Consider the following 16635-nt stretch of genomic DNA (forward strand, 5'->3'; position numbering starts at 1 on the left):
TCGGTTTCCAGGCCAAGCTGGGCCCCTGTCCCCCACACCCACTGGGGCTAATTAGGGGCCAAAGACCCCCCCCCCAACCCCAGCTCTGGGGGCTGCTCCTCACCCTCCTCCCACCCAGGACAAGTAGGAGGAGCCCACAAAGGCGAGAACACAGCAACCAGATCAGGTTGTGGAGTGCTCAGCAGCTTTATTTACTGATCTGCAGCTACTTGGGGGTGGTGGCAGCAGCGGCATTTTCCACCCCTTCCCCCTGACAGCAGCTGTCCCTGGAGTGTCCCCTTGTCCTGGTGACACTGCAACATCCTTGTCCCTGCACTGCTGTCACCAGGGCACCTCACAGCACTGCAAAATAATCCCCTGCAGCCCAGGGCACTGCATTTTTTTCCCTACTCAGCCCTACATTGGTTTCTTGATTGTGTAGACATAGTAAGGAACCCCCCCAGGCACCCCCAGTTCCTGTACACTCACCCTGGCTGCCCCTGCCTGCTCCAGAAAGGGCACCCTGGCATCTGGGTCCTCATCTGAGAACTGCAGGAGCTGCCCACCAGGCTGCAGGGCCCAGAGGCACTCAGCCACCAGCTGCCCTGCACGTCCAGGCCCCACTGGGCACCGCAGCAGCACATCACAGGTGCCCTTGTCTAGGACCAGGCGGAGAGAGGCCGGGGCAAAGCCTCCCCCGGCCAAGTCAGTGGCATCTCCCAGGTGCAGGCGGATGCAGGACTTGGGGTGCCGGGGTGGGGGTGCCGCACGGAGCAGACGCCGCAGCGCCACCAAGGCCGCAGGCGCTGCATCCAGGCAGCACACGTGCACAGGGTGTGGGCAGTCCCGGTAGAGGCCCAGCCCCAGTGCCGAGGTCCCGCAGCCCACATCCAGCACCCGGGCAGCCCCAGGGCCCCCCAGCAGAGGCAACAGTAGTTCTGCCACTGCTTCGTACCCGAAGAACCACTCAAAGTGGCCAGTGGCTCCGGTGCGTTCCCTGTGGGTGTAGAAACGGTTCCAGGTGCTAGGCTGCTCCATGGCCCCCAGCAGGTCACCTGCAGGGAGCAGAGGGGTGCCTGAAGCATGCTGGCCTCATCTCTGGGTCCTGCTGAACGTTGAAATGGGGCGAAAGCAAGACAAGAAGGCTGGGCGCCCCACTGCAGGGGGAGCAAACTACAATTATGCTGGGTGTGGGACTGGGGCTCCCCACCCCACCATGGAGTGGAGTGCCATAGGGACGTAGCACCTGCCTCGGGGGGGGGGGGGGGGGGAGATGCCCCAAGGGGGGGGGGATTATACGGCTGGGGTCCGCGCCCAGGGGCCACGTGGTTCATCGCCTCTGTCGTGGGTATTCTGGGGCCACCCACCTGCTGCGGAGCAGAGCCACCGGGCTTCCCTGCCCCGGGGCGGCATCGCCCTCCCAGCGGGATCTGGAGCACCGGGCCGGGGCGCACGTGTTTATTGGCAGTGGTGTCTGTGGGCAGCTCCTGCGGAAGGAAGGAGGCAGCAGTAAGACCAGGGCGGCGACCCGAGCGGCCTGACGGCGGCGGCCTCGGCCACGTGTCCCGGCGCGCGAGGGTAGGACCGGCGGAGGAAAACCGCGGGCACCGAAGACTTCGCGCCGGGCACTGCTCTGCCTCCGCACATCACGGACCCGGGCACTGCGCCGCCCGGGTCCGCCAAGAACAGGAGGCGCCCCAGCATCCCCCGGCCCGGCCCGGCCCCTTCAGCCCCGGTACCACCCCCTCCTGCCCACCGCCTGCCGCCGCTCACCTCCACCCCGTAATGGCGGCACGGCGGCCGCGCGGCCGCTTTTACAGCTGGGAGCCGGCGGGCGCGTACCGATTCGTCGAGGGGCGGCCAATCGGTGGCAGCTGCGCGCGCGCAGCAGCCAATGGCAGCTCCAAGTTGCAATTCGAACGGCCGCGCACGAGTGCGCGCGCTGCAAAGCGGGGTGGGGGAGTTGCTGCTACTGCCCGGAAGCGGAAGCGGAGTGCGCATTGACCTGGCCGGAATTGGCTTTGTCTGTATGGGCGCGCGTGGGGCGCCATGGGGACCGGAGGGAAGATCAACCGGCCCCGGACGGTGACTGGGGCGGGGCCTGGCCCGGGGAGGGGAGCTGGGCGCGGAGTGGGGGGTATCTCCTGGCCCTGGGGCTGCCCCCGCCCCGGGCCCGGCCCTGCCCGCGCGCTAACTGCGTTTCTTGCTCTCCCAGGAGCTAAAGAAGAAGCTCTTCAAGCGGCGCCGCGTCCTGAGCAGGGAGAAGCGCAAGAAGCGGCGGATCGTGGGGGCAGTGGTGGACGAGGGGCTCATTACTGTTCACCACCTGCGGAAGCGCCTGTGAGTGACCGCGGCGGCGGCCTGGGAGTGGCGGGACGGGGATATCTGGACGAGTGGTGCCGGGTAACCCCTCTCTTCGTGGCAGGTCGAGCCCCAGGGCAAACATCACTCTCTCGGGAAAGAAGCGGAGGAAGCTGCTGAAGCAGCTCCAGCATGCTGCAAAGGAGAAGGCAGCCATGCAAGGTAACAGCCCAACAGCCCCTGCTGCAGGAATGTTTTTTTTTTGTTTTGTTTTGTTTTCTCCTGTTGTTTTTTTTTCATGCTGTGTGTCAGTTTATTCACTTCCCAGCTCAGATCTCATTCCCCTGGGGCTGCAGCATGTGCATGAGAGAGGCCTCTAACCTGTCACCTTTCTTCTATCTCAGTTGACACTGCCCTGAAGCCTTTAGAGATGAATAAAGCTGTCAGGTCTGGCCAGAAGAGGTGGAAATCGGGGGTCTCTGAGGATGTGGAGATGATGGACGCAGAGGCTGTTTCTGAAGCCAGGAGCTGAATGCTCTCCAACATCTGGACTTTGCCAGCTGCATCTGTACCACTCCCTGCTGCACTGCGGCGGGTGGGGGTGGATGAGGGTGTTCTGTTTGTGTCCCAGCTAGTGCTGGTTCATCCTGTACTGGACACACAACAAACAGGCTCCTGCTGGTTGTCTGCAGACTGATGCAATGGGGGACAGGCTTTGAAATAAAGGATGCGGAGGAGGCTCTCGGTATCTGGCTCGTCCGTCGCAGGGAGCAGTGGGGCTGCCAGGGGTTAGGGGCCGCGGGGCTGGGCTGAACGGATTCCGGGGAGGTTGGGTTTGGTGTGAGCACCTGGAGGGAGCGGAACGATATTGTGCCGGAACCTTGGTGCGCGGCCGCGGGGCGGGCGGACCCCTCTGCCCGACAGGGGAGACGGGTTGGGCGGGGACATGGGGGGGGGGGGGGGGGGGGGAACGTTGCTGCCGCGGAACCTTCGTGCGCGGCCGCGGGGTGGCAGGGGGAGGTGCGCGGTGGCAGCGCGCATGCGGGGAGACAGCGGCCGCGCTTCGCGGCGGCGGCGGCGGCTGGCCCCGGTACCGGTCTCGGGCCGCTCCTGCCCCGCCATGTCCTCCCTGTGCGACCTCCCAGGCGCCGCCAGCCCGCCTCGGCCGCCGCTCAGGTAACTTGGGTCCCCTAGTCGGGACGCAACCCTTCCTAGCCCCCCCCGCCTCCCCGGAGCCCCCGCCCCCCCCGCCGTGGTGCCTCCCCGGGACCCGCCTCCCCGGGACCTCGCCCTCCCGTGCCTCCCTAGGAATCGTCTCCCCCGGGATCCTCCTTATAGTGCCTCCCCGGGAACTGCTTCCCCCAGGATCCTCTGACCCTGAGATCAGCCAGCTCCAAGACCCCCCACGGTCCCACCCTGGGACCCCCCAGCCTCGGGACCCTCCCCGTGGTCCCTCCCCTCGATCCCCCTTCCTGGACCCTCTCTGGTTTCCTCAACCCCCCTAGGCTGGATCTTTCTCACTGGGACCCTCCCATGGCCCTTAGAGGGTTCCCTCAGTGCAGCCCCCTCCCCCGATTTCCCCTGCCCTAGCTACCAAGTCCCTGTTGCAGTGTTGCAGCCTAGAGGCCTATGAAGCCCCCCTGGCTGGGCCCTCATGACCTGTCCCTGCCTGGCAGCTCCCAGGAGCTGGCGCAGGAGATCAAGGCGTTCCTGAGCGGCGTGGACCCCGTGCATGGCACCAAGTTGACACTGAAGGAGCATGCTCGCTGCGCCATTCTGCTGCTGCGGAGCCTGCCGCCTGCCCGGCACGCTGTGCTGGAGCACCTCCGTGCTGTCTTCGATGAGCACGTCTGCACTCATCTCCTGGAGTGGGAGAGCAGCGAGGTGGGGCTGGGGGCAGTCGCTGGGCGAGCCCCAGGGCCCAGCCTGGACGACGTGGTGCAGGAAGTGCAGCACGTGCTCTCGGACTTTGTGCGGGCTAACCCCAAGGCCTGGGCGCCCGTTGTCTCTGCCTGGTCCATTGACCTCATGGGGCAGCTGAGCAGCAAGTACGCTGGGCGCCACGGTGTGCCCCATGCCTCCAGCCTCAATGAGCTGCTGCAGCTATGGATGTCTTGCAAGGCCACACGCACACTCATGGACATCTACACCCAGTGCCTCTCCTCCATGATCAGCACCTGCCCCGATGCCTGTGTGGATGCCTTGCTGGACACTTCAGTGCAGCACTCCCCCCACTTTGACTGGGTGGTGGCCCACATCGGCTCCTCTTTCCCCAACACCATCATCAGCCGTGTCCTCTCCTGTGGCCTTAAAGACTTCTGCGTGCATGGGGCAGCCCCTGTGGATCTGCTCTTCCCCACTGCTGCCGACAAGCGGGTGCCCAAGATCGCCTCTGTCGTGGGTATTCTGGGCCACCTGGCCTCGCGCCACTCGAGCAGCATCAAGCAGGAGCTGCTGCGCATGTTCCACGAGAGCCTGGGCCCCGTGCGGGATCAGCACCAGAAGGCCACGGTGCCATTTCTGCTCCAGCTGGCAGTAATGTCACCCATGCTGCTGGGCACCATCTCCTCCGAGCTTGTGGACTCTCTCAAGCCCAGTGTCCTCAACCAGCTGCACCAGCACTTCACCTCTCTGCCTCGTGAAGACCTGGAGAACATGGTGAGCATTGTGGTGCACCTCATCTGCCAGACTTCAGCTGGGGCCTACCGCATCCTCCAGTTCCTAGTGAACACAGCCATGCCAGCCTCCGTCATCACCACACCAGGGCTGGCTGTGCATGACAGCGTTCGTGAGGCCTGCGACCGCATCATCCAGCTGCTGCTGCTCAACCTGCAGAAGCTGGTGTACAACCGGGGTGCGCCCAGCTTGGGAGATGCCCCGCCACGCCCTGTGCCTTTCCTGGACGAGCTCAAAGGCCATGTGCGGGAGCTGTGCGTGGAGACACTACGGCTAGAGCGAAAGCGCTTCCTGTGGCAGCACCAGCTGCTGGGCCTCCTGGCCGTCTACTGTGCACCCAACTGCGCCACCGATGCCCTCTTCTATCTCCTGACGCTGGCCCGCAGCCAGGAAGAGCTGGGTTTGGCCACACAGCTCTATGCTGTCCTCAGCTCCTGCATGACCGACCTGCTCCCGGCCACAGTGAAGAAGTGCGTGTGCCAGATCCATGCTGGCGGCTTGCCAGAGCAGCACGTGGTCCAGCTCTTCCACAACCTGGCCCTCATCGTGCAGTGGGAGGGCGAGGGCCCAGCCTCCATGAGCACGCAATTGGGGGCTGTCCTCTCCCACCACCTCCATGACCTGGGGCAGTTGCTGCTGCACTGCAGCCCTGAGGTGGCAGAGGCTGCCTCCCTGCTGCTCTCCGTCTGTCCCATGCCCCGTGCCGTCCGCCCCGCTCACCTCCTCGTCATTGTCCGCTCTGCTGTGCACCAGTTCTTTCTTGTGCTGCGCCGGCAGAGCCCTACCAGCCTCAGCTACAGCAGTCGGCTGCTGGCACGCCTCAGCGGCACCTCGCCCGCTGCCACAAAGGCCGTGCTGCAGCAGCTGGTGGAGGGAGCCCTGCACCGTGGCAATGCTGAGCTCTTTGGGGGCCTGGGTGAGGACCCCAGCGGGGATGAGGCTGGGCTAGAGGGGGCCCGGGTCTCCCTGCTGGACACCAACCGCCGCTTCACGGCTGCTGTCAACTTTTCAGGCAGCGTGTGGTCGGTGTTCCACGCCGGGGTGATTGGGCGAGGGCTCAAGCCACCGGTGGCAGTGGGTGGGCGGGCACCAGAGGAGCTGGTGCACAACACTCAGAGCTTCCTCAGCCTGCTACTGCGGTGCTGCCGGGGTGGGCGCTACAGCCCTGCTGAGGCCCCTGTCCCACCAGCAGCAGGCATCAGCCCTGAGGCAGCCAAGGCAGTGGCAGTGGTACTGGTGGAGAGCGTGTGCCCGGATGTGACGGGCAGCGAGCTGTGCTGGCCGCCCGAGGAACATACCCGCAGCACCGTTGAGCGCGACCTGCAGATCTGCCGCCGCTTCCGCGACAACCCCCTGCTTTTCCCACTGCTGCGGCTGGTGGCAGCTGGGCGGCCGGCACTCTGCTACTGCTCTGTGCTGCTCCGTGGTCTCTTGGCCACCCTCATGGCTCATTGGGAGGCCTCCCGTGAGAGTGACACCACCAGCTCCCCCTGGCACCTCCAGGCCTCCTGCGCCCTGGTGGCCTGCATGGCAGAGGGCTCCCTGCTACCACCTGTGTTGGGCAACATGCATGAGATCTTCCACCAGCTGGCCCCCTTCGAGGTCCACCTGCTGCTTCTCAGCGTCTGGGACTACATGCGCGACAACAGCCCTCTGCCACAGAAGTTCACCTTCCAGGCTGACTGTGGGCTCTTCTTCCGGGACTTCTCCCGGGACAGCGATGTGGGGAAGTACCTGGCGGTGCTACACAGCGTTCTGCACAAGAACATCAACCGCCTTGGCCTGCTGGCTGGCCGCTTCCGCACCTAGCCCCTGCCTCATGGTTGCCTGTGCTCTAATCCTCCCGTCGCTTGGCTTTTTCTTCAGCCTTTTCCAGACTGAACATTGGAGCACAGGTGGACCTGGTGCTCTTCCCCTGGCTTCTGGGCTGCTATGGGGCAGCATCACCCAGGACTTCAGTCTCCTCATGGGGGCTTTGAGAACTGTGGGCTTTTCCGTGCGTCCGTGGCTGGAGCAGTCATCAGCAAGGGCTGTGGACAAGGTGCCTCTTGGAGGCTGGAAAGCCCTGTGCCATCAGGGTGAGGATGCTCTCTGGCACCTCTCTGCTCTCTGCACTGGCCCTGGCACGGCTGAGGCGGAAGTGAGGTGGTCCTGCCCCAGGATCACCTCACTTAGGGGGTCCCATGGATGCGGCCACCAAGGGGGTCTGGCTCCCCCAACCCTTTTCTAAATAAAGAGCAGAAGGGAGTGGCGAGCTGTGGCATCTGTGGGCCCCTGGCCGCCCTCACTCACCCCATGGAGAAGCAGAGCCAGAGCAGAGCTGCCCCGGACCCTGCTGTGGTGGGAGGTGGTAGAGGGGCCCAGGGGGCCGGGCTGGGGAGTGTCGGGGGTCCCGGTGCTTCCCGGGTGAACCCGGGGCGGGGGAGACTTCAGGTAATTCCTGGGGGAGGGGCCCAGTGCTTCCTGGCAGTGCCGGAGGAGTCTCAGTGCTTCCCGGGGGAGCCAGGGAGGGTCTGGGTGCTTCCTGGGGGTGCGGGGGGGTCCCAGTGCTGGATCCCACTGCTTTGTCCGGTTTATTTTTGTGCCGATAAAGCCCAGTTTTGCGTCATTTCGTGGCCTGTCGATCCATCCGTCAACCTGCCCGTCACCGCCTTGGTCGGGCGGCAGTTACACCCCCTCCCGCGCCCCGCCCTGTCCGTTATCCCCGTCAGTCGCCTCTCGTGCCCTCCCTTGCCATCGATCATGCCCAGCCGGGCCCATCACAGTGAGCACCTCGGCGCTGAGCTCGCCGAGCCCCCGCCGTCCAGGGCAGCCCCCCACGGGGTGGTTGCATGCGCATGCGCAAGCGCAAGAGGAGGGGCGTGGCCCCTTTCCCGCCCCTAGCCTTTGGCGCATGCGCTCGAGCAGCACGGGCGGGCCTCTGTAGGGGCGGGGCTCTCGGCGCGCGGTGGCCAATCAGGGGCGAGCTCGCGGCTTAACGTTCGTTCCGGTGCAGCGGCAGGCAGCAGGCGGCGGCAGGATGTTTTATCACGTGGGTGGCAGCGGGGACCGGGACCGGGACCGGGACCGGGACCGGGACCGGGACCGGGACTCCAGCCCCAGCCCGCTCCGAGGAGGGTCGGGACCAGGAGAGGGACATTGGCCTGTTTTTGAGGGGGTTGTGGCAAGCTCTGGGGCGTCCCGGTTGGAGGGGGGGCCCTCCCCGAGGCCCTCCTCCGGGCCCCCCCGAGGCCCTCCTCCGGGGCTAAGTCCCTGCAGGGGGTGGGGGGAGTTATCCTGGGGTCCTGCTGAGCCGGGGGGAGCTGTTGCCGGTCCCTGTGTCCCTTTCTGCAGATCTCCCTGGAGCATGAGATCCTACTGCACCCACGGTACTTTGGGCCCAATCTGCTCAACACCGTCAAGCAGAAGCTCTTCACTGAGGTGGAGGGAACGTGCACGGGCAAGTGAGTGCGAGGGGGTTGGGTCCTGCACCCCTCCCCTCCAGGTGCTCTGATCCCTTTCGTGACCCTCTCCTCGCAGGTATGGCTTTGTCATTGCTGTCACCACCATCGACAACATTGGTGCTGGCGTCATCCAGCCAGGACGCGGCTTTGTCCTTTACCCTGTAAAGTACAAGGCCATCGTTTTCCGCCCCTTCAAGGGGGAGGTGGTGGACGCCGTGGTGACGCAAGTGAACAAGGTGATGGAGGCTCTGTCCTGGCACAGATGGAGCCATCTGGTGGGGCTGGACTGGGAGGAACCACTAAAATCAGCATGTCTCCAGGGGAGATGTCGTCAGCTCCCCTTGCCTCTGCCCTGCTGCTGATGGAGTTGTCTTTCCTCTCCAGGTTGGACTCTTCACAGAGATTGGCCCCATGTCCTGCTTTATCTCCCGCCATGTAAGTGCTGAGGCGAGGTGTGATCCCCTTGCTGCCCCAGGTCTGAGCGCAGGGAGCATGGGAGCACCTGTCTGCAGCAGGGACGAAGTGGATTAGGATGCTTGCAAGTCCTTCCTTACTCCTCGTCTCTTCTCAGTCTATCCCTTCTGAGATGGAGTTCGACCCCAACTCAAACCCTCCATGCTACAAGACGGTAGATGAGGTGCGTGCTTGGCTGCAGCGGGGAGAGAGAGCTCCAGGAATGTGGTGGGGGAGCCCTGGCATAGGCTCTGGGGAAGATGCAGGGTGTAGAGGGCTGCTACCCCTCCTCAGAAGCTCCTTAGGTCTGGGGCTTCCTGGGGCAACTCCTCATTTGTTCTGCCCCCCTCCTGGAAAGCCCTTTGGGCTCTGGGTTTCAGTACTCGGCTCCACTCAATCTTCCCATGCTCTCAAGGGAGCTGGGACGGGGGCAGAGGGCACTTTTGCTCCCGATGGATTCTAATCCCAGCCCTCTGTGTCCTCAGGACATTGTGATCCAGCAGGATGATGAGATCCGCCTGAAGATCGTGGGGACGCGGGTAGATAAGAACGACATTGTAAGTGGTGCAGGCAGAGCTAGCTGGGCTCCCTGCTGCAATGAGGGGCTGGGAATGGATGGGGGCTCTGGCTTTGCATGTGTGCGGGGGCTTCCCATGACTACAGGGAGATGGCTCCTAGTTTCCTCTGCCTGGAAGCAGCCCAGCATGCAGGTGCTGCTGGGCTATGAGGGGCGCAGGGTGGCCGGCGGAGCCTCTTCTCCTTGCTGCAATGTCCACAGCTCTGTTTCTCTCCCAGTTTGCCATCGGCTCCCTCATGGATGATTACCTGGGTGAGTCCTGTGGCCACTGCGCCGTGTTGCCCAGGGGGCAGCATGATTACCGTGGGCACCCGGCTAGGTCCGTGAGCGCTGGTGGGATGCTCCTGCCCCATCCTGGGGAACAATTAAGGGAGGGGGCAGGCTGGGCTGTGGGGTGCCAGCTGCTCCAGGCTTTATCTCCTTTTCCCTGTATCTTTTTTAGGTCTTGTGAGCTGAAGTGTGACTGTTGTGTAAGTGGTGGCTGGGCCCAGAGGCAATGGGCCCTTCCTGCCCACTGCCTCCCACGCTACTGGCAGAAAGTGCGTGATGGAGCCCAGGAGGAACAGAGCAGAGGGCACCCGGTGACTGGCCTGGCTTCCCTTCGGTCCTTAATCTTTGCTAATAAAAGATTCTTTATTTTTAAACAAAACGGGTTTGTATCTTAACGACCTGCTCCTGCTGGAGGAGTGTATGGGTAGGCATGGCCCATTGGAACCTGTGCTGGGGTCCCGGGCGGTAACGGGAGTGAGGCAGCGGCGGGGACCCACCAGGAGCGTCGCCGCTTTGAGAGGCCTGGCCTGTTTTAATGCGGTGAGATTAGTGCGCATGCGTGAGTTGTGGAGCCGGGCCAGGGCGGCGTCCCTCCCTCCGCCGTGACGTTACACGGAAGCCTTCCTTCCCGGTCGTTCTGCAGTCTCGCTTTACGACTCGCGTGCCTCAAGTGCTGCACGTTGCCCCGGCTGCCAGCACTTCGGGGCTTTACGGCTGCGCGCACCTCCTTTTTTTCTCTCCACTCGCCAAGATGGCCGTGGCAGGGGTGAGCGCGGCGGCTGCGCGCCGCATCCGCTGCCATCCGCCGTCCTCTGGGGACCTCGGCGCCGCCGCGACGGGCTGCGGGTGGGGGCGCGGCGCGGGTGGGGCTGGAGATGAGCGCGGGGCTCGAGGGCTGCGCCGGGGAGGCGGCCCGGGGGACCGAGGCGACGGGGGGAGGCACCGGGCCTAGAGGGGCGGTGCAGGCCGGGGGGTCCCGGTGGGGAGACCAGGCCGGGCGGAGAGCGATGTCTGGGGGCGCTACGTGCTGGACCGGGGCAGGGCGACGTGGCGGGGAGGCCCGATCTGGCCCGTCACGGCCTGCCGCTCCCCCATAGACTCTCTACACTTACCCCGAGAACTGGCGGGCCTTCAAAGCCCTCATCGCTGCCCAGTACAGTGGGGCCAAGATCAAGGTTCTCTCCAGCCCGCCCCACTTCCACTTCGGCCAGACCAACAAGACCCCCGAATTTCTGAAGAAGTTCCCCGTAGGGAAGGTGAGTGTCCACGGCGGGACAGTGCAGCAAGGGTCAGTCTGCCCCGTGGCCCTGGGGGCAGCTGCAGGGAGCCAGGGGCGCCCCGAGGGGGCCGCGCTTCAGCTGCTCTGCCGTCAATGGCACCGTCTCTCTTCCCAGGTTCCGGCCTTTGAGGGCGATGACGGTTTCTGTGTGTTCGAGAGTAACGCTATTGCATATTATGGTAATCACTGGCCTCTTTGTCCTGGGCTTGGGGGCACACTCGGGGTGGTGGGGGTGGGGAGCCTGTCATGGGCCCCTCTGGTCCCCTTGCTGGTGTTATACCCCCTTTGCACATCTTGCTGTGGTTGCTGTCTTTTCAGGGTTGGTACTTTCTATTTTTTTGTCTCTTGCTGTGGATGGGGAAGTTTCCCCTCCTTGATGAAGTCAGGAACAGGAACTGCTCCTAAGCAGGGCATGGCGCTGCAGGTTCCCTGGGGGGATGCATAGTGCAGTTCGCTGCTGGGCAGAGGGGTCCTTGTGGCCACTGGGCCCTGATGGGCTTCCTGTCTTTGCTTTCAGTCAGTAATGATGAGTTGCGAGGTGCAACCAAGGAGACAGCTGCTGAGATTGTCCAATGGGTGAACTTCGCTGACAGTGACATCGTTCCCCCTGCCAGCACCTGGGTGTTTCCCACACTGGGCATCATGCACTACAACAAGCAGGTCAGTGCGCAGCGAGGTGCCTTTGCTGCCCTCTGTTTGGGAGGCCAGGTGGCAGCTCTGCTTTCCCAAGGGCACTGAGGAGACTGCAGACTCACAGCGCCCGCTGCCGATTGCAGAAGCCTTCCTTGTTCACGAATTCTCACTACCCAAACCTCCTGTGTCTGTAAGGAGACAGGTCTGGGGCAAGGGCAGAACTCAGCAGAAATCTGGCCCGAGGAGAGGTGGCACCTGGCTTTGTGGTGTCTCCACACCCCTGTCCCTCTTCCTTATGCAGCACTTGTTTAAAAAATTAAAGAAAAACCTGACATAATGGCTGTTGGGACAGGAGGGCAGCTGGGTTCCTCCAGCTGGCCCAGGCAGCTGTGGAGCTCTCATATCCCCAAGGCAGAAAACGTAGCGCCCTTTGCTGGGGCAGGTGTGCTTGACCTGTTCCTCCAGGATGGACTGGAGCTGGGATCAAGGGGATCCCTTCTCCAGACCAGCTTTGGAGGAGACCACCTAAGAAGTGCTGCCGGCCACTTGTTAACTCCCAAAGATCTTTGCGTATTAAGGCTGGATGCAGTTGTTGATACTGTGGGTCAGAGAGAAGGGAGCTATAGTGTTGAACGGGACTCTAAACACTGAGGCTTGCAACCTATGGATGCAGTATCCTGGCTTTGCTGGGCTGCCGCATGCCAGGGCAGCAGCTGAGATTCGCTGATCCTACAGGAAACACCACTGGATTTCCAGAAAGGTTTCAAGACTTGTCATTGGTTCCCAGGAGAAAGGAGAAGGCTAAGGGTCCTTTGTTCATGGGGAGCTGTTCCATTACTGACAGCATTTTAAGATAACGTTGCATACAGCTGGCTCAGCGCTGGCCAGTGTTGCCTCTTCCAGCACTGGGGCTCTGCCGATCCACCCTGGGAGAGAAGAGTTTGGAAGGAGCAGGTCAACATCTGCCCTGCATGCAGCAGGAGCAGACGTTTGCCCGTGCCACTGACAGGGGCTCACTGTCTCTCTGCGCCTCCCCAGGCCACAGAGTTCGCAAAGGAGGAAGTGAAGCGGGTCCTGGGGATCCTGGATTCCCACCTGAAAACCCAGACATTCCTGGTGGGAGAGCGCATCTCGCTGGCTGACATCACGGTGGTGTGCACCCTCCTCTGGCTCTACAAGCAGGTGTGAAACCCGGTGCAGGGGGCTTGGCTGGATGCTCTGTGTTGCAGGCCCTGCTGTGCCAAGGGGCTGTGTTGGTTTGTCCTCTGCAGTCCTAACCCCACTCCCCCGCTTCCCACACTGCAGGTGTTGGAACCGGCTTTCCGGCAACCCTATGTGAATGTCAACCGCTGGTTTGTGACGTGCCTCAACCAGCCGCAGTTTAAGGCTGTGCTGGGTGATGTGAAGCTCTGCGAGAAGATGGCCCAGTTTGATGGTGAGGAGGTGGCTCTTGGCTTTGCACGTGGATATATGTGCCACTGGTGCTGATGATCCGTGGGTATCTGGGAGACAGTCTGGAGATGGCTGTGGAATGTGGAAGACAAGACCCTGCTTCCCACTGGCAGCTGGACAGTCCCAGACCTCCTACCAAGGGCAGCTGTGCTGGGCCCATGCTCTCCCGTTCGCTCTGTCTGTCTCTCTCCGGAACGGCAGCGCTCCATGTCAGTGTGGCTGAGGCTGGAGGGCAGGTGGAGGGGGGTGGTGAGGATGCTTCTTCATGCCAGAGGTTGCGGCAGCTACTGCCGGAGGCGCTGGAGAGGGGTCCTGGCTTCAGTCCCATCTGTTGGGCCCAGCAGCTCCTGCCCTGGAGGCAGGATGTTCCCAGACCTTACTGATGGAAGTAGAAGGCCAGGGTCTGGAAACGGTGGGGAACTGGTTGTTCTGTTCTCTGTGGGAACTCCCCCCTCCCAACTCACTTTTCCCGCCTCACACACACACCTCTTTCTTAGGGTCAGATACAGGGGGAGAGGGGAACTGACTGCCCTTGTCCTGGCCGTAGCCAAAAAATTTGCTGAGAACCAGCCGAAGAAAGACACCCCCAAGAAGGAGAAACCAGCCAAGGAGGAGAAGAAGCAAGAGAAGAAGGAAGAGAAGAAGCCAGCACCTGAGGAAGAGCTGGATGAGTGTGACCAGGCCCTGGCTGCTGAGCCCAAATCCAAGGATCCTTTTGCACACCTACCGAAGAGGTGAGGGCCCTGCATGGGGTGCTGCTGCTGGAAAGCGAAGTGAGGGCTCTATCCCGGTGCGGGTGGAGCCTGGGGGGGGCTCCCCAGAGGGCTCCCCCCACTGTGCGGGCTGTACAGCTGCTTGCATCTCTGCTTCCCCCTCTGCTGCGGCTGGCCTCTTTGGGCTGGCTGCCACCAGCACTTGTTTGTGCCAGAGACAGCGAGGATGCGGCCAACCCCCTCCCTGCCATGGGCTGGATGGAAAAGGGCAAAGCTGCTTTTCCAGAACAGCAAGGGGGAGGGGAGGCAGTGCAGGGCTGGGTGCTCCGTGTCTCTGCTTCCAGAAGGCTGGAGTCCCTCCACTCTGGCAGCCCCTGCCTGAAATCCGAGCTGCTGGCAGCCCCAGCTGTCCTGTCTCCTCTGGCCACCAGAGAGCAGCCGCTGGGCGCAGGCCTGGGCTGTCTCACACCCTAGTAGGCACGCAGCAAGACAAGGCACCGGGAGAGGGCGTGCGGGCGAGCACAGTACTCTGCGCTTGGGGCTGGGAAGTCCCTGCCTGAGAGCTGTGCTCTGCTGCAGTCCGTTTATCATGGATGAGTTCAAGCGGAAGTATTCTAACGAAGACACGCTGACCGTGGCCCTGCCCCACTTCTGGGAGCACTTTGACAAGGAGGGCTGGTCGATTTGGTACGCAGAATACCGCTTCCCCGAGGAGCTGACCCAGACCTTCATGAGCTGTAACCTCATCACAGGTGAGACTGCTGCACCACTCCCTTCCCAGGGCTTGTTGCCTCTGGCACTGTCAGATGCATCCCAACTGACTGCTGCTCCTCTTTTCCAGGCATGTTCCAGCGTTTGGACAAGCTGCGTAAAAATGCCTTTGCCAGTGTCATCCTCTTTGGTACCAACAACGACAGCAGCATTTCCGGTGTCTGGGTCTTCCGGGGCCAGGAGCTGGCCTTCACGGTGAGCATAGAAGCCTCTGGCATGTATGGTGCTGGGGAAGCAGTCCTGGCCTGTGAGGTGTCTGCTGACCCTGGGAGTCACCTTCCTCCCACGCGTGACCTGGAGCTGCTTCAGGAGTGCCGTAGCTGTGCTGGGAGATGACAGTTGGCTCGTATTTGGACTGTTGCCTATGGCACTCTGTTGCCTATGGGTTTTGTTCTTCCTTGTCCTGACAGAACAAGAGAGGTTGGGTCTTTGCACTGCAGCTTCTGCCTCTCGCTTTTGGGAGCGTTTGGGCCTGGGGATAGGCAGAAAGCAGGGAGCCAGGCAGTGCAAGGAGCGTGTCCCTCAGCCCAGGGAGAGGGAGTGGGCTGGAGAGCTGTGTGTAAGCTTGCCTTTTTGCAGTGCTAACCTCTCGTGCAACCTCTGTTCCAGCTGAGTCCAGACTGGCAGGTGGATTATGAGTCCTACACCTGGAGGAAGCTGGACAGTGATAGTGAGGAATGCAAGACACTGGTCAAGGAGTATTTCATGTGGGAGGGAGACTTCAAACATGTTGGCAAATCCTTCAACCAGGGCAAGATCTTCAAATGAGGCTGCTGCTGTGTGCAGCACTGCACGAACTGACCATGGAGGGTGAGGCCTGGTGGCCAGAGTGCTCCCAGGCTGCTGTGAGCTGGTCTCTGAGGTGGGGACTGGGACAAACGTCTGTGACTCGAACAAAAATAAAACCCCAGATGTGCTAGTATCTAGGCTCTGTTGTCTGTGAACAGGTGGGTGGATGGCACTGGAAGGCCTTAGGGTCCCTGCTCATACCAGTTCTCTTCCTGGGCAGAGAAGTCATTGAGCCAGGATCCTTCCTGGGGACCGGAGGCTTGTGCAAGCTGGGCCTTGTTCCCCAAGGTGGTGAGCGCAGGACAGAGGGTTTCTGGCACTCTTCAGGAGTTGAGGCCTGCGACAGCACTCGGCTTCATGTCCTGGTGGAGCTCACCCCCCTGGGGATCTGGTGCAAGACTATGGCCATTGGTACCATGCTATGTCCCTCAGAGATGGAGAGGGCGCAGACGGTGCTTCTCTGGTCTCCTTGCTGTAGCACGAGCAGCTCTTGCTACCCTCTGCAAAACCTGCTGTCTCGGCCTTTCCCTACCTAGTAGCACCAATGGGTGAGGCTTGGCCTGGAGAGAGCGAGTGTGGGGAAGGGCTGCACCTCCATGGTGATGGGGGCCAGATCAGCACTTAAACGGGGAGGATGTTTGTGCTCTGACCTCTGCCCCCTCTTCCTGATAAGGCTTTGAAGCATCACCACAGGGCTGTGGCACGCAGCAGGGCCCGTCCAGCTCGCCGCCGGCCTCCCACCTGCCTTGCTGGGCTTCCCTGGGGGAGCCTCTGAGGTGAGTCAGGCTGGGCTGGCCTGGTGCCCGGGGTGCCCTGCATGAGTAGTGACTCAGGCTGGTGGCCATGCACCCCCAGGGAGTTATGCAACGTGGGCTGGCTGCCCTGCTCTGGGAACTGCCCTGCCTGGGCTGGGGGTGCCAGGCTGGACTGAGTGCCATGCAGGGACCGCAGCCCTGGGACTGGTGTGCGCAAGGCTCCTGCCCCATGACCCTGGGGCTTGCCTGCAGCTTGCAGGGCAGAGCTGTGGCCAGTGCCCCCACAGGGCCAAGCTGGCCAGCCCCAGTGCCCTGCTGTTGGCGGGCGGGGGGCTGGGGAGGCAGGGCTGGGCTAATCGTCTCCATCTGGCGCTTTTGGGGGCCCTGAGGAAGCGTGAGTCATGCTCTCGCATCCTGCTGCTGTGCTGGCGGGTGGGGCAGGGGCCAGCAGTAGCGGCACAGCAGAGGCCGGCTGGTGCTGGCGCACTTGGTGGGGCAGGGGGACTCTGCGCCATGCAGCGGAGGGGTCCTTGGGGCCAGTGCC

General features: G+C 62.7%; 5 protein-coding genes and 1 non-coding gene across 9 annotated transcripts; 4 read left to right on the forward strand and 2 right to left on the reverse strand.

Moving 5' to 3' along the window:
- Positions 1-162: 162 nt before the first annotated feature.
- Positions 163-1857, reverse strand: CSKMT (citrate synthase lysine methyltransferase). Of its 3 annotated transcripts, none has more exons than XM_062598877.1 (3): positions 1822-1857; positions 1347-1466; positions 163-1034 (listed from the first exon to the last, which is right to left on the reverse strand). In XM_062598877.1, the coding sequence occupies exons 2-3, from the start codon at positions 1390-1392 to the stop codon at positions 397-399; spliced, it is 684 nt and encodes a 227-aa protein (XP_062454861.1). In that variant the 5' UTR covers positions 1393-1466; positions 1822-1857; the 3' UTR covers positions 163-396. The 3 variants fall into 3 exon arrangements, with proteins under 3 accessions (XP_062454861.1, XP_062454859.1, XP_062454860.1); XM_062598875.1 differs by having other exon boundaries at positions 1753-1841; XM_062598876.1 differs by lacking the exon at positions 1822-1857 and having other exon boundaries at positions 1347-1685.
- Positions 1538-1672, reverse strand: LOC134153081 (small nucleolar RNA SNORA57). The gene has a single exon (XR_009961108.1). It is a non-coding gene; the product is annotated as a small nucleolar RNA SNORA57 (small nucleolar RNA).
- Positions 1858-1956: 99 nt separating the features above from the next.
- On the forward strand, positions 1957-3020 carry C38H11orf98 (chromosome 38 C11orf98 homolog). Its single transcript, XM_062598880.1, has 4 exons — positions 1957-2064; positions 2195-2319; positions 2405-2502; positions 2685-3020. Exons 1-4 carry the CDS (start codon positions 2029-2031, stop codon positions 2810-2812), a joined length of 387 nt encoding a protein of 128 aa, XP_062454864.1. The 5' UTR covers positions 1957-2028; the 3' UTR covers positions 2813-3020.
- A 361-nt stretch (positions 3021-3381) lies between these two features.
- INTS5 (integrator complex subunit 5) lies at positions 3382-7310 on the forward strand. Its single transcript, XM_062598867.1, has 2 exons — positions 3382-3456; positions 3957-7310. The coding sequence occupies exons 1-2, from the start codon at positions 3401-3403 to the stop codon at positions 6763-6765; spliced, it is 2865 nt and encodes a 954-aa protein (XP_062454851.1). The 5' UTR covers positions 3382-3400; the 3' UTR covers positions 6766-7310.
- A 582-nt stretch (positions 7311-7892) lies between these two features.
- On the forward strand, positions 7893-10078 carry POLR2G (RNA polymerase II subunit G). 2 transcript variants are annotated; one of them, XM_062598851.1, is made up of 8 exons: positions 7893-7987; positions 8290-8399; positions 8476-8635; positions 8784-8834; positions 8971-9036; positions 9338-9409; positions 9648-9681; positions 9872-10078. In XM_062598851.1, exons 1-8 carry the CDS (start codon positions 7976-7978, stop codon positions 9883-9885), a joined length of 519 nt encoding a protein of 172 aa, XP_062454835.1. In that variant the 5' UTR covers positions 7893-7975; the 3' UTR covers positions 9886-10078. The 2 variants fall into 2 exon arrangements, with proteins under 2 accessions (XP_062454835.1, XP_062454836.1); XM_062598852.1 differs by lacking the exon at positions 9648-9681.
- Positions 10079-10385: 307 nt separating this feature from the next.
- Positions 10386-15469, forward strand: EEF1G (eukaryotic translation elongation factor 1 gamma). Its single transcript, XM_062598850.1, has 10 exons — positions 10386-10465; positions 10797-10955; positions 11094-11157; positions 11496-11638; positions 12650-12793; positions 12917-13046; positions 13611-13797; positions 14356-14528; positions 14618-14742; positions 15157-15469. The coding sequence occupies exons 1-10, from the start codon at positions 10451-10453 to the stop codon at positions 15313-15315; spliced, it is 1299 nt and encodes a 432-aa protein (XP_062454834.1). The 5' UTR covers positions 10386-10450; the 3' UTR covers positions 15316-15469.
- The last annotated feature ends 1166 nt before the right edge of the window (positions 15470-16635 follow it).

Source organism: Rhea pennata, chromosome 38 (genome assembly GCF_028389875.1).
Source record: "Rhea pennata isolate bPtePen1 chromosome 38, bPtePen1.pri, whole genome shotgun sequence".
Lineage (NCBI taxonomy): Eukaryota > Metazoa > Chordata > Aves > Rheiformes > Rheidae > Rhea > Rhea pennata.